Genomic DNA, 14,082 nt, shown 5'->3' with positions numbered 1-14,082 from the left:
CAGTTGATGAGCTAACCTGTGCTGTGCTGTTTTCGCAGCGCCTCAGCAGGCATTTTTTCCTTGGCCCTCGAGCACCCACCCTTCTCTCCTAGGATAGCAAGAAGAAAGAAGGCTTTCTTCAGTACTGCATAGCAGTAAGGTGAAATGCATTAACTACGGGGTGAGCCATCACTAAAGCCGCACCACTTAACAGCATGGTAGAGGAGTCTAAAGCATGTCACTGCGCTGCACATAATTATTCAGCAGCAGTGCCAGAACACATGAATGAATAGCTGAGGAGTATGTTATCAGGACAACTCTGGCCACAGCATCAGTAACAATACCTGTGAATAAGAACAAGCCTCAACAAACACATGTCAATGCCGCTCCTCGACTTGATGCCTTGACAACAGACAAAGTTTATGTATATATTGTGAGCATCATTTCTTAAGGCGTACATAAAAAAAAATCCAAATTTTCTAAAAAGCAAAGAAAAATGAAAGAAAGAGGAGGCTGGCTTTCCGCAAATGTTTAGCCTAACTATTCAAACCATTCTTCTGTAGACCCACCGTGCAGTTGGCACACTGAGCACAGTCCTCAGTTCGGCTGCAGCCTTCGCAGCGACCACAGGCAAGAGATGTTCCAGGAGCATGCGTTCGTGTCTGCTGGGCTTTGGAGGCCTGCTGCTGCCGCTCAGCGGCTGCTACCTTGCAGGCACGTTGCATCTGAAGCTTCTTTTGTTGCCGCAAGCGCTGCATACAGAAAGTAAAAAGGCCATGACCAGAAAAAAAAGCATTAAAAAAAAAGCTTGCCAATAAATGAAACAGCAACAAATCATAATGTTTGTTCCAAACAACAGACCGAAATGTTTGTTCTTTGAACATGTGATACAGATTGGTTTCAGTTTAGATGTACTGTGCCTAATATCATGCCATCACTCACCAACCTTTTCCATGTAACGCTCTGAACTCTCACCTGTGAAAAAGTTGTTTCTTATTCATTGGTGCACAATTCCACATATTGCCAAACACTTGTCCTAGAGCACACTCTGTGCTGCATGACTCACCGCTTCTCCTAACTACATCTTTAACACATATAGAAAGGGCACGTCTTGAAACCAGGCCAGCTATCAGAAGAGCATTTATACTCACTACCAATACCTCGGATTTGTAGAGCATGGATCTGCTATGTTAACAACAGCAAGCACATGACTCAAATTTCCACAGTGTAATTACTCCTTCATGCTTTTCTTGATTACGACTTTGATTTGCGAAACTGCAACTGCGAATCAGGGAGCATCTACAGAAATACCCGACTAATGACCGTGATGTTCACGGCGTAGCTAAAACATGTCTCAGCTCAGCAGCTTCCCCTTTGCGAATACAAACAACTACTAGTGATGCACAGAACTTGGATTCCATAATGCAAGCAGCCTTTACGTAGCCGATATTCACCTGATGCATGTAGCCAGGAAAGCCACGCCGACCTGCCTTCTGTAGGCCATTGTTTTTAGAGGCTGAGGGAGCGGCAGGAGCTTTCTTGTCTTCGGATGCATCTTCATCTTTGACGGACTTCTTGGCTGTCGTTTCTTGTTCCACCTTTGGTGTCGATTTCTTAACATTCTCTGCAGTAGCTGTGGTCAGCAACAATCAAGAGTTGGAGCACTTAAACATTAGCTGAAGTCTTATTGAATATGAATGCGGCAATAGCCTTTGGCTATTTCGTGGTATCCATATGTAATAACGTGCTAACCAAACTTGATATAACGTACATAACAAATAATCAGTTGCAACAAAATTAATTATAAGTTCTTCATGTAACAATTAAATGCAAGATAACGAATATCAAATAGAGTTATAAAAGACACTTTTGTGCCTGATATTCCTTTGCTATAACAAGGACACATTATATTTTAATAAAGTACGACAAAGTCCGCAGTTGTCAAAGCAATTTGACCTTTCCTGAAGAATGGATATATGATATCACCATTAAATAAACATTCCAGAAAATACTATGTTAGCGTGCAACACAATATATTTATATGCTAACTTCATTGGAGCAGTTTCCTAAATTCCAGAAACCCCATTGGATGACTTCCTCCTATGTATCTTGTTAACAGAACAGTTAATGTGAGAATGTGGTATAACCACAATGCACATATGCCTTGACAAAATTTTTCCTGAATTTGTGACACAAACAAAGTGATCAGTGATTACAAATAGGAGAATGTGACTCAAAAATAAAAGTAACATGAGGTGAAAACACCTTAAGGGGCCAGTATCTGAATGACCCCCACATTTGCCTACCAACATCTTAATCTTGTACGTATGCACCAAGAATGGCATCACCACTTGAAGTCAGCAAATGCGATAACCAAGTAAATAGCCTATTTGAATGTCGCCACTATTGAAAAAATATCTGCCAATGTTTAAATAGAAACCTTTTTTCTCTGTGGTCTCAGCATCTTCAGGCTTTCCAGTGCATCCTTTTTGTTTATGCGTGATAAACGTGTCAAGCTCGTGGAAAATGGTGGCACATGAACCACATTTCAAGAAGTCTGAAAATGAGGCAAGGTGTCACAATCAGAACAATGAAACATGACAATGACATAGTGCCATTTAAACAATGTAAAGTACACAGAGACAGTGAAGGAATGCCATTATATAAATCTCGTAACATGTTACTTCTGACATATATAGAGGCTACATAAAATATATTCTCAGGAAATGACAAAATGCACCTTGACCACAGGAACAATTGGTATAGATATGACCACTTCTATCTGCAAACGCAGCTAGACAAAGTTCTTTTTTACACAAAAGTGGAATATCCTAAAAGTTGTTTAAAGTCAGTAAGCATATCACTCAAAAAAAAAAAAAAGACCATTTTTGTAAGCTGCACCTTTCAGATCATTTCGAAAGTGGGCAAACTTAACGAACAAATTAAAGGTTGCATATAAATTTGCTATATCTACAAGAGTTCTGCGAAACCTCATTCATGAATTAACTGAAATTTCAGGGGATGCAATTAAAAATTATGGCTGCTTTAGATGTATCACTAGCTCTCATTTCTATGCACAATCTCTTACAACACAAAGCCAAATATATAAATTTTGAAAGAGATCACAAAGAAGTAGATAAATTAGTGTACCTAATTTTTCTTGATAACACATTCAATATACAGAATAATTTGTTACATGTTAATCCAATATATGTAGGTCAGACTGTATACTTTTAGCACGTGTATTTTAAAGGGTCTGTGTAACATTTTTTCAGCATTGGTAGACGAGGTTCCAGAGAGCATGTGAGCCAAATGTTACAGCGCAGTCTGGAATTTGCAATTAATTGTCAGCTGAAAATTTATTGCTGTTCTCTCGAAAAATGATGCCGTAAACCCAAATTCCAAGGCTACTGACTGATTTCAGCATTGTGAGCTGCATAGTTAATGCGGGTGCGGCTGGATGCTGCCACGTGTCTACTGAAAGTAAACCGAACGTTGTAAAAAAAAAAAAAGTGCCCGAGCTCATGAAGTGTTCTGACAGATGTAGCTTTTTACCCTCTCTCCATACCACCACCAAGAAAGAAAAGAGAAAAGTTGCTAACCCATGGTTCTTAAAACTTGGCAAGAGTAGCTTTTACTTTCTCTCGTCAGTGGCCTGGTACCATTCTTCTTGGAACAGTCAAAAAACGGGACTTCGTAACCTGCAGCAAGTATCATCACTGTAAGCATTTGTCCACTCGAAAGCTTAAACATACACACACACACACACACACACACACACACACAAGATACAAGAAAATCAATACAAGCATGTAGTCACGGTCACTACATCAACCACAAGAAAAAAAAAAAGGGGGGGGGGGCAGGGCAGGGGAGAGGGGGTTATGAAAAGTAGGAGCATGGTGACTTTCGCGGTAGCTCATTATGCAGATTTCATATCTTGAATGCCGTAAATAATACAAATTGCTGCCATAAAAAAACACTGCACTGAAGCAAATAGCTAAGGAAACGATTCATGCAAAGATCAAGTATGTTTTGGCTAGCCACTGCTCTAACAAATTGAAGGAGGCATTTTAGGGTGACACTAGGCAATCGCACAGTTGGACATGACATGTCAGAGTAAATGTTTAGTTCACTTAGATAATTTTTCTCAAGGCAGTGATACTGGTGAAGCATTTAGCGTGTGAAACAGCAATTTCACAACGCCAAGAGATGCTTACAGCAGCTTGTCCCATTTTCTTAGAAAAAAAAAAGTGCATTGATTGGAGGCTCGTCTATCCTATAGTTACACTTTCTCCAGCTGTTTCTTAGAAATTGTCAATGTAGAACATAAGTGTTTCATTTATGATTCTGAAGTTGACATTCCTTTTGCAGAACTGCTGTTCTGTTTGCTTTTCTCATACTGGGTTGGGTCTGCATTGTAATAAAAATAATCACAGTAGCAGTTACCAACTATATTTGACATTATTTAGCTATGGGAAATCGAAGACAAATATACTGGTAGGCGAAACTAGCTTTGTGACACGCACCATTTAACTTCGTTTTACTTCTCGACCTATGCGTGTTAAAAACGGTAAAGACTGAATTCTGCAATAGGCTCTTGTACTGCATGAGCTGGACGATTTGGCAGGCAAGACTTCGAAGATTACCCGTTGCAGGGAATCATCCCTTTGTTGTAATTCTGAACGCTACTGCAAAGAGCGCGCATAAGGTAGCGTTGACGGTTTAGGACAGCCGCCAGATGCAAAACATTCCAAGAAAATGGTCACCAAACCTTAACGTAGCCTGCTCCTTCCAAACAGCACAAACTCCACTTAAAACAATCTTATCACGAAAAAAAAAAAAACAACAACAACAACCGGCGCGAAGCAGAAATGAGTGGCAGCGTTTCGGGAACTGAAACATCACCTAAGAGTGCGCGTCTGGTCAACCGCAAAACGTTGCATAGCCCCCGGAGTTTCAGGCAGCGTTCTCGAAGCAATGCTGTCGATTCACGCGATAGGAAAACAAAATTTTATTCTGTGATCCCGCCACGCACAAACGGTGCCGACCAGTGACGATTGGCAGGCACATTTCTAGGCGATCTTTCGCTCGCGTTCTTGCTGGCATCCCGTTGGAACGAATGCAGCAACAGGAACTGTTTTACGAACGTGACCACCGATGTAGCGTCATCGGCTTCCGTTCAAGATCTCTGTTTTTCATCAGGTAAACGAGGTCGGGTTCGAATGACACCCGGCTAGGCGCGAACAACTGCTTGAACAATGCCAAACTGGCCCAACCTCGCCCGAGGCACACAACTTATAACAGTAACATTAACTACACTTAAATCTACGACGATACGTATCTTACGTCCGCTAAATGCTCAAGCCGGACAGGTTTGCCAACCGAAATAACTTATCATGAGCGAGAAAAAAAAATATTTTTTGCAGTTTTCGGGTGTAAGGCAGCGAATATATGGCAGAGCTGTGGCGCCCTAATCGGCCATGGCGTCAAAACGCAGAAAGGCAACGGTGACTTAAAAAGGCCTAGGAAAGCCCACATTTGCAGTGGCAACACAGTCGAACTGGCTGCTTCTCTGAGGACGCCAGCGAGTCTCCGGCGGCTCAGGCCCCTAATCATCGTCTCTAGGGTTGTTTTCAAGACGAGTGGTACGGAATAGAAGCAGGATAATATTACTCACCATAGATTCAAGTAAATGCCGCACGTCTCTCCTCGCGAGAAAAAGCAAATCTTGCCGGCAGGCGGCGCATGTTTTGGAACGCCTTTCGCCAGCAGACGGTGCATGTGACGTCTCATGATGACGTAATTTTAGAATTTTGGCGCGAATCTGCGGAAGCAGTGGAACGGAGCGTCGCGCTACCTAGCTCTTGAATCGCACGCACCTTTTCCTTCCTCCGTGGTCGCACGAGTGGGGAGAGAGAGAGCAAACACAACTTTACACATCGGCTGCAGTTATGAAGCTGGATGTGGTAAGGTAGATGGTGGGGAATGGCTTTGCTTGTCAACGTAAAATGCTCGAAGGGCTGCGATAGCATAATGGGTTGGTACACCCGAGTACGTGCGTACGTGCCCCTCCCGAAATTTTCGTTTAGCCGGGTTTTCATTTCAAAAAGGGTAGCAAGTCAGGCTTATGCATGTGTTCGCGTTTGTACATGTAAATGTATACGTATTATATATTAAACAAAATGATCATTTGGGCGCTACGCTGATGCTGTACAAATGCGTCGCCATAATTGTTTTGGCGGAAGAAGAGTGGTACGGGAAAAGGTTGATCAACCACACTTTTATGTGCGGTACTCGACTGCTGACACGTAAGTTGAGGGTTCGATTTCGGTCCAACCGTCGCATTTCGATGAAGGCTACATGCCAGAGGCCCGTCAACTGTGCGATGTCATTGAACGATAAGAATACCATGGGTGTCGCTGTCCTCCACTACGGCGTGCGTCAAAATCATGTAGTTTCGGCACGTGAAAACCCCAGGTATGTTCGTTCGTGCATATGCACACTTGCTACACTGAAAAATTTCGAGGTGGCGGGAGACCGAACCCTCCCCTCATTCGGATGCGCCAGTGATGGCGAGCTAACACACTGGGTCCTCAAGCTGCGTTGGGTAGGCTGCACTTGCGTTCGGAGGAGCAGCAGCAGAGCTTGAAAGTTTGTTATTATTATTATTATTATTATTATTATTATTACGACAATACCCACAGCATCTTACGGCATTACGTTATGTAGAGGAGGAGGCAACAAGTCCCTCTATTGTGCCACGTTTGTTCCCCCCCCCCCCCCCACACACACACATCATGAACTACCACCAACTCGGTGCACGTTAAAGAACCCCAGGTGGTCGAAACTTCCGGAGCCCTCCACTTCGGCGTCTCTCATAATCATATGGTGGTTTTGGGACGTTAAACCACACATATCAATCAATCATCAGTAAATTACCACCAAGTTGCCCAACTTTTTATTATTATACTGAATACAATAACATATTCAAGCAAAATCGGGTAAAGCGAACAGGGACAACTAGCCAAATAAAAAAAAAAAGAACGGCATCGCTTAGCGTCTCTTTCATTCGCACGCGTGGGTCCGTGAGCGTTTGTGGTGTGTTTACAGCCGCTCGCGATGCCTGACACGCTCGCTGGCTCGTGCTCGGTTAACACGCTCACAACTACGAAAGCGAAGAGCACTCCTCCAGCGTTTAGACGTGCCGCGCGCTGTGCAGTCCGCACTTCGCAGTCAGCGACCAGGGAGGAATATAGAAAAAATGCTGGAGTGGAAGCTCCCGCAATGCCTTGCCAGCAGAAGTGAAGCCGTGCACCTTTCGCCACTGCCAAGATGGCGGAAACATGCTCTTTTCTGATAGTGCCCACTTAAAGATCTATTGGCTTTGATATGTTATGTAAATGCTACGTTAGTTCTAAATTAAAATATAGTTGTTATCGACGAAATAACACACAGAAACGAGTATGCATGACTGGATCTTCAAAGAACTTTGCCTTCAATTAGAGGCTCGCTAAGGAAAACTAGTAATTGTAATACGCACTTGGAGCTTTAGGTGACCCGAAAAAGTTTCCACATTAAACTAGTCTAGTTGGGCGTGCGAGGGAAACACCGTTTTTAAACGGTGATTTATCATGCCCCTAGTAAGATGGCCGCCATCTCGCCAGAGGAACGGCTTCACTTCTGCGCAATCATTTCCACTCCAGCAATTTTTTTAATGCCCCTTGCCAACGACGCGCCTTACCCGGAAGCTAATTCCCGGCGTGCCACTGGACAACAAATGGGTCCGTTAAAGGGAGGAAGAGTATTACAGGCGTAAACACAGGCCAGGCTCGAAGGAAGCAGCCACTCACACAGTGCATTACTGTGGCCGCTAATACTTACAGGAATGGCGTTTTCGCAGAGTGCTCCTGACGTCACGTCGTTTACATAAAAAACAAAAACAAAAAAAAAACACCAGGCCTGCGCTGTAGGCGCAGCACAGTCACAGCTAGAAGAGTGGCCTTTCAGAGCCTTTTAAAACACTCGTGTTCTTGTTTTTGTTGCCCTTCACTTGTGGCTCATACTTAGATTCTTCGCGATGGGAACCACCCTACGAACTACCCCAAGGTGGCGCCTCATTGGGTAACTACTGCAAGCACACTTGCTTAGTACCCACTAGGGCATTAATAATAAACTTTTGGGTAGTAGGCCGGCATTCGCTATGCTATTTTTCGTCATTCTGAGAAGCGTGATATCCGCTATAAACACCTGCAAGGAATTTTGTTCCAATAGTCCATGCAGTGGCTGACTACAATGAGGAATAATGGCTAAAGTGGGTATGCGGAAACAAGAACAAGCTTTCGTAATCGATTGGAGCATTGTACGACCCACTTGTTACGCTATTCGCATTGTACGACGACTGGTTGTTCTTTCTCTGTTCTAACACGCTTCATAAGTCGTATTAACGCGATTGCTTTCCCGACATCAAGCCTGCCTAAGGCAAGTTTGACAACAAGTTACTAGCACCGGCGTAACTCAGTGGTGGAATATTGGGCCGGAACCCATCGGACCCGGGTTCAAGCCCCACTGTGTCATTTGGTGCAAGGTTTTTCTGATTTCGCGCGATGTGGTTACGGACACCGGCGGCGGCGGCGGACAACATGCAACTGTGCGTGACCCGAAAAGTGATCTTATAACATCTTTCGCTGTAAAATGAGTTGATATGTGTTTGCTCTTACAGACAGGCAATGGGTGCTATCCGTGTTGGGCGTCGATAAAATTCGAGGCGTATGACGAAGTATAAAAGTTATGCGGGCACCGAATGTCGTGGTTGGTGGTTTAGTAGCGTGGCAGTTTGGGCTATAGTTGGTATGACATGACGATTGTTGTAGCGCGAGCTCAGAACGACGACAAAGGGACAAGAAGTAGACGAGCATTGGTCTAGTGTCGGACGCTTTCGTGAAACGCACATGTCTCTTCCGTGCGCATTGCTGGCAATTCACCGTGGCAGCGGCACTTTCATTCAGCGTTAGTGGTAATTATCTGCAGCGTGATGCGTTAAATAACCGCTCTATATTGATATGCCTGATGCACCTCCGCAGGCGAGTGCCTATTGCCTTGATAAAGTCATCCAAGAAAGGTCAGTGCGCCTTACTTGCGCTTGCAACCCTCACAACGCCACGAAGTTGAGTTCCTGCATGACTTGAGAAGTAAGCGCAGGGACGGGTTGACTGTGGAAACATGGGAAGGGACTCTAACCTTTAGTGGGCTTAGCAATTAAAGCTGATGATTACGACGATAATGACATAAACTGCTTATTGCCAGCCGCATTGTTGGTGGCCTCCCGTGTAAGTGCAACATGTTCCAGTTCAGTGCATCGTCACACCCTGCATGCGGACAACTGTGGTCTTCCGGAAGAAGGGTGTAGTAGACATTTGAAGTTCACTGCAGAAGTTTGGGCTTATAGCTGGCGTTAACTGTACTTGTATACATCTTAATAGTGCAGGTCATGAAACACGCACACAAGAAAGAGTCACGTTACCAGTCCTGTTTGCGTTTCTTTCCCTTGTCTGCACGGTTGTTGCTTCGCGCTGTTAAAAGGTATACGCACTCGATGAGCAGGGCTGGTAAGCCTGTCTGACGTAAAAGTATGATTGCAAGTGCCGCGCTTAGAAGAGAACCACATAAGTAATTTTTTTAATTATTTTTCTTGGAAATCAAGCCGGCTTCAAGGTTTTACACAGAATTCCAGCTATTAAAGGACGGTGAGGCCGGGCTTATTAATACCTACTGGAAGCTTGCACGTGACGTCACGAACACTGATAACAACGCCACTGAAAACTATACTGATAACACTAATGTGATATCACAAAGTTCGTGTCCCCCTATGTTGGTGCCACAACGTGGCTGTTTCAGTGATTTCACTAGAATTTGTAAGAGCGTCGTATACTCAGCCGAAACCAAGTCAAACGGGTGAAATGCATGAAAAAAAAAAATCTGCAATTTTCATCCGGTCTGTCGCCCTTGAAGCACCAAACGAGACAAAGCTGTTCAAGGAATCTATACGTTCCTGAGCACTGCCTCTGACACAGCCTGTAATTGCTGTCACATCGAGTCTCACAACTTTCTAATACAATCGGCAATAGATACAGGATTTGAACCTGACTGAGCCATTATAACTTCGTCGCATTCTTCCTCTTTCGGTTTGTGACGGACACTGGAAACGATTTCCAAATTCGATGAAGTTTTCATCATCGTCATCATCATGCGTGTGCACAGGTAATGAGGCACACGTGACTTGTTCTCGTCTCCGGCACGACTGCCTTGCCTTGGCGGTGCTGCGCGCACATGTGGTGTTGCACCGCCGCCGATGAATGATTGATTGATATGTAAGGTGCAACGTCCCAAAACCACCGTATCATTACGAGAGACGCCGTAGTGGAGGGCCCCGGATATTTCGACCACCTAGACTTCTTTTAATGTGCACCCAAATCTGAACACACGGGCGTATACAGCATTTTCGCCTCCATCGAAAATGCAGCCGCCGCATCCGGGATTCGATACCGCGACCTGCGGGTCAGCAGCCGAGTACCTTAGACCACCGCGGCGGGGCGCCGATGAATGGGCGATTTGAGGGCGCGGCACGCTACACCAGTGTTGAAAGAGCGTGAACCTTCATCGAAATGATCTAAAGAATGATCCCGGGTCCGCAGATAATGTTCGTTCAACTGAAATATTGATTATTCAGAAGTTCGTTTAATTGAAATAATTGTGCGTAGAATTGAAAATAAAGCGACCGGAGATTTCCTTAATTTGTTGTTCTGAAATATTCGTTAAACCGACGTTCGCACGTGTGAGAGTTCACTGCATTTGTTCACACTTGGATTTCCTTTTTCTGTTCGTAACTAAACGTATGCATCTTTAATGAATAAAAAATTAGCCATAGAGTCAAATTGAAAGTGAATACGAAAAACGGTGTTTTCACAGTCTTTTCCGAAGGGTACGTGTCCCGAGAAGGAGTCACATGGTTATAAAATACGTGACATGTTTGTGTTCATGCATGTGTGTGATGCATGTGTATGGCCCTAGATAAAATATAAGGGAAACGTAAGCGAGTTTACTCTATCTTACAGGAGGTACTCGTTTGCACTGAACAGCGTGCAGGTTATCCCGTCGGGTTCCGCTGGGGTGTAGCATAAGTGGGTACGCAATGTTCTGACGCTGACCGAGTTGGTCCTCGACGGGGCCTCTTAAAGCCGACCCATACACTTACGGCAGGGAGCAGAAGCTATAGCTAAACAAAGATCAATCTCAAGTTTCTCACTGGCTGAGCTTTGTCCAAGCAATCAGTTTAGAGTGGCAAAAAAAGAAAGAATCATCATTGAAAGGGTATTTATTTATCCAGAGCTGCGCGCCCAATGACTAGGCGTCTCAATCAAATGGCCATCCGCATCATCATCGTGTGCGTGGCACGAAAGCTCGAGTGCACTCTTAGAAAAAAAAAAAAAGGTTGCAAAAGAGAATGTCGTTCTGTCCCGTGGCGCGGCAATATTAATTTATCTCGCATGCCTTTTCTTTCATTATCGCCGCGCGCCCGATGACCCCCCCCCCCCCCCCCCGTCACGAGCGGCATGCGTTATCAATGCGACATAGCCTCTTTGTTGTGAAAGTGTCAAGCACCTCATTTTCGAGAAGGTCGTTCTTTTTTTTACTCGCTTTTTCCAAGAGTGTAGCGACCCAAGTATGCCTAATCAATGTCACAAAGTCTACGCTATGTATGTATGTATGTATGTATGTATGTATGTATGTATGTATGTATGTATGTATGTATGTATGTATGTATGTATGTATGTATGTATGTATGTATGTATGTATGTATGTATGTATGTATGTACGTACGTATGTACGTATGTACGTATGTGTGTGTGTGTGTGTGTGTGTGTGTATGTTTGTGAGACAAGAAGACACCTTTTTTTCTCGATCTCTTTTAGAGTGAAGCACGGAAGAAAAAAAAAATTAGTGGAGCCATCCATCTCAATATCAAACACATGAGGCCACAAACCACTCAGATTTTTTTTTTCTCACAGAGCCAATCAATAAACAGGATACAACTTGTTATATTTTTCGATGGATTAACCTTACCACACTGAAGAAATCTGTGCAATTGCAGACGTGCCGAGGGCAGGCACCGAATGCGAGCTGTCATCAAAGTTCTCTCCTCTCCGACAGATGGCACGAAGTGCCTTGTCGTCCTAAGGCCCCTTATGTCGTCCTAGAGTCACTGGAAAAATTTTTTTCCAGTGACTCTATGTCGTCCACTTTAAACAAAAATGTGGCGCCACGGCCTTTCACTCCTAAATTCTGCGATATAGTGCTCAATTACAGCAATTCTCTGATTTAACGGAAATTCACGGCAGCGTGAAGGGTCTTTTATTAATGTCACTATATACGCTTGATGATCTTCAGTTGTACTTCGCGACGCTATGACATCGTGTAGCGTTTTATTTAGTTATTTGTTTATTTATTTACTTATTTATTGAACAGTCATTGCACTGAATATTCCTTTTCTTTCCAAAATTACATTTCCACTATCGTACGTGACTGGTTATGGCGAACGGTTACACATAAATATGGGACAAATGCTCCTCGCATTTCTCTCACCTTCTCTTCGTCATTACTCACTATTTTACGGAGTTCTTTTTTTTTAACAGATGTGGCAGCCGAATTCTTCGTGTAGCTTCGGTATTTGCTTTGCAGGACAGTATTTATGGCAATTCCACTCACCTGATTTGCTGGGCCATCAGCAGTGCAACGATGAAGAGTCAAGCTTCTTAGCATATTAATGACGTTTGAAATAACGAAGGCAGAAGTTCGGGGGAAGAAGGAACATTGACGACACTTAAAATCCTTAAAGAGGGCAGCGACACATCCTGTACAAGGGGTTTTAGTCTTTTAACGACATTTGGTTAAGAACTTTTGTTGGACATATATTATAAGTCGATGTAGCGTGTAAACGTTCAGAAGTAATCATCGGCAAAGTTCTTCTTCCTAGGGGGCAGGGGGAGGGTTTATTACAGTGTACTTCAAGTTCCGGGGCACATTCGTCTAATTCATTTCTTTTGTTTGAGTCGTTATTCTTGTTTGAGGTTAAGTTGGCGTTTCACTTTCCCTCACAACGTGAGCTTTAGCGAGGGACATATCAAGCAAAACGGAGAGCAGGGGGTGGGGGTATTTAGTTTTGCCAATGGACACCACCGAAAAAGTATACCTACAAGCAGTCTAGTACCTAACACTGGTTTGAGCAGCAGAACTTGAAACGAGGGGCTATATGAATGAAGACAAAGGCGTCTCTGTTCTTGTCTACCCCCTCCCTCTTTTTTTATGTTCCTCGTATCAAGTTCTGCTGCACAAAACAGCGTTAGCTATAAACCAACCAGTTCCGGTATTAGCCAGTTCCAGTGAATACCGAGACTGGTTGTCTATCTCACCACACCAGCCCATAAGTTGTGCTGTCACGAAAAGAAATGGACTACATTCATGACAACAGTCAAACTTAATGTTTCTTTGTTTAGCCTATGTAATCTTTGACCACATGTTTTTAGATTGCCACACCTATAGACTTTGCAGAGGGTTTTAATAATAAAAAAAAAACGTCAGCTGCTAGTGTTAGCAGCCTTCGAGCTTCTTTCCTTCGTCCGTGTGTTTAAATTTAGCTGCAACCACTCGACATGCGGTGAATATCGTTTTGAAGTTTAATGCCGAACGATAAGGTACCTTGGTGTATGACAAATGGTCGTGCGCATGCAATGTATAATAAAAAGTTCCTTTCACTATCATGAGTAGACATGGTAAACGTGCTGGTATGTGTAACCGTCGTTTATAATGGTACCAATATGTATGCCAGAGTACATGTCCCCTTATAGATGACAATGGCTTTAGTCAAAGAGCTGACACAAACCTTTATCGATGGCGTTGACCGTAGGCCTCGTGTCGGGCCTTCGTCAGGTCTTGACGAAGACCTTCACTAAAACTCTGGCTCCGTATTGTGGAGATACCTTTTATTTCAATGCTTATGGGCGTTACGTTCGTCAGCTTCTGCCGAAACACGGCCTTTTCGGAAGG

General features: G+C 43.8%; 1 protein-coding gene across 5 annotated transcripts in view; it reads right to left on the bottom strand.

Moving 5' to 3' along the window:
* LOC119188187 (uncharacterized) overlaps positions 1–5,750 on the bottom strand; it is a 67,357-nt gene extending 61,607 nt beyond the window's left edge. For 3 of the 5 annotated variants that reach the window (XM_075894737.1, XM_075894751.1, XM_075894757.1), the window contains exons 1-6: positions 5,660–5,750; positions 3,582–3,680; positions 2,420–2,536; positions 1,434–1,612; positions 549–731; positions 17–88 (exon numbers count right to left, since the gene is read on the bottom strand). In XM_075894737.1, coding sequence (XP_075750852.1) covers positions 17–88; positions 549–731; positions 1,434–1,612; positions 2,420–2,536; positions 3,582–3,585 — 555 coding nt within the window. In that variant the 5' untranslated portion in view covers positions 3,586–3,680; positions 5,660–5,750. Of the gene's footprint in view, positions 1–16; positions 89–548; positions 732–1,433; positions 1,613–2,419; positions 2,537–3,581; positions 3,681–4,887; positions 5,632–5,659 lie in introns of those variants that run through there. The other 2 variants (XM_075894744.1, XM_075894748.1) reach the window with 2 other exon arrangements.
* Positions 5,751–14,082: the final 8,332 nt, after the last annotated feature.

This window comes from Rhipicephalus microplus, chromosome 1 (genome assembly GCF_043290135.1).
Source record: "Rhipicephalus microplus isolate Deutch F79 chromosome 1, USDA_Rmic, whole genome shotgun sequence".
Lineage (NCBI taxonomy): Eukaryota > Metazoa > Arthropoda > Arachnida > Ixodida > Ixodidae > Rhipicephalus > Rhipicephalus microplus.
Note: the sequence above shows the minus strand (reverse complement) of the source record. Positions and strands in the feature narration are given on the sequence as shown.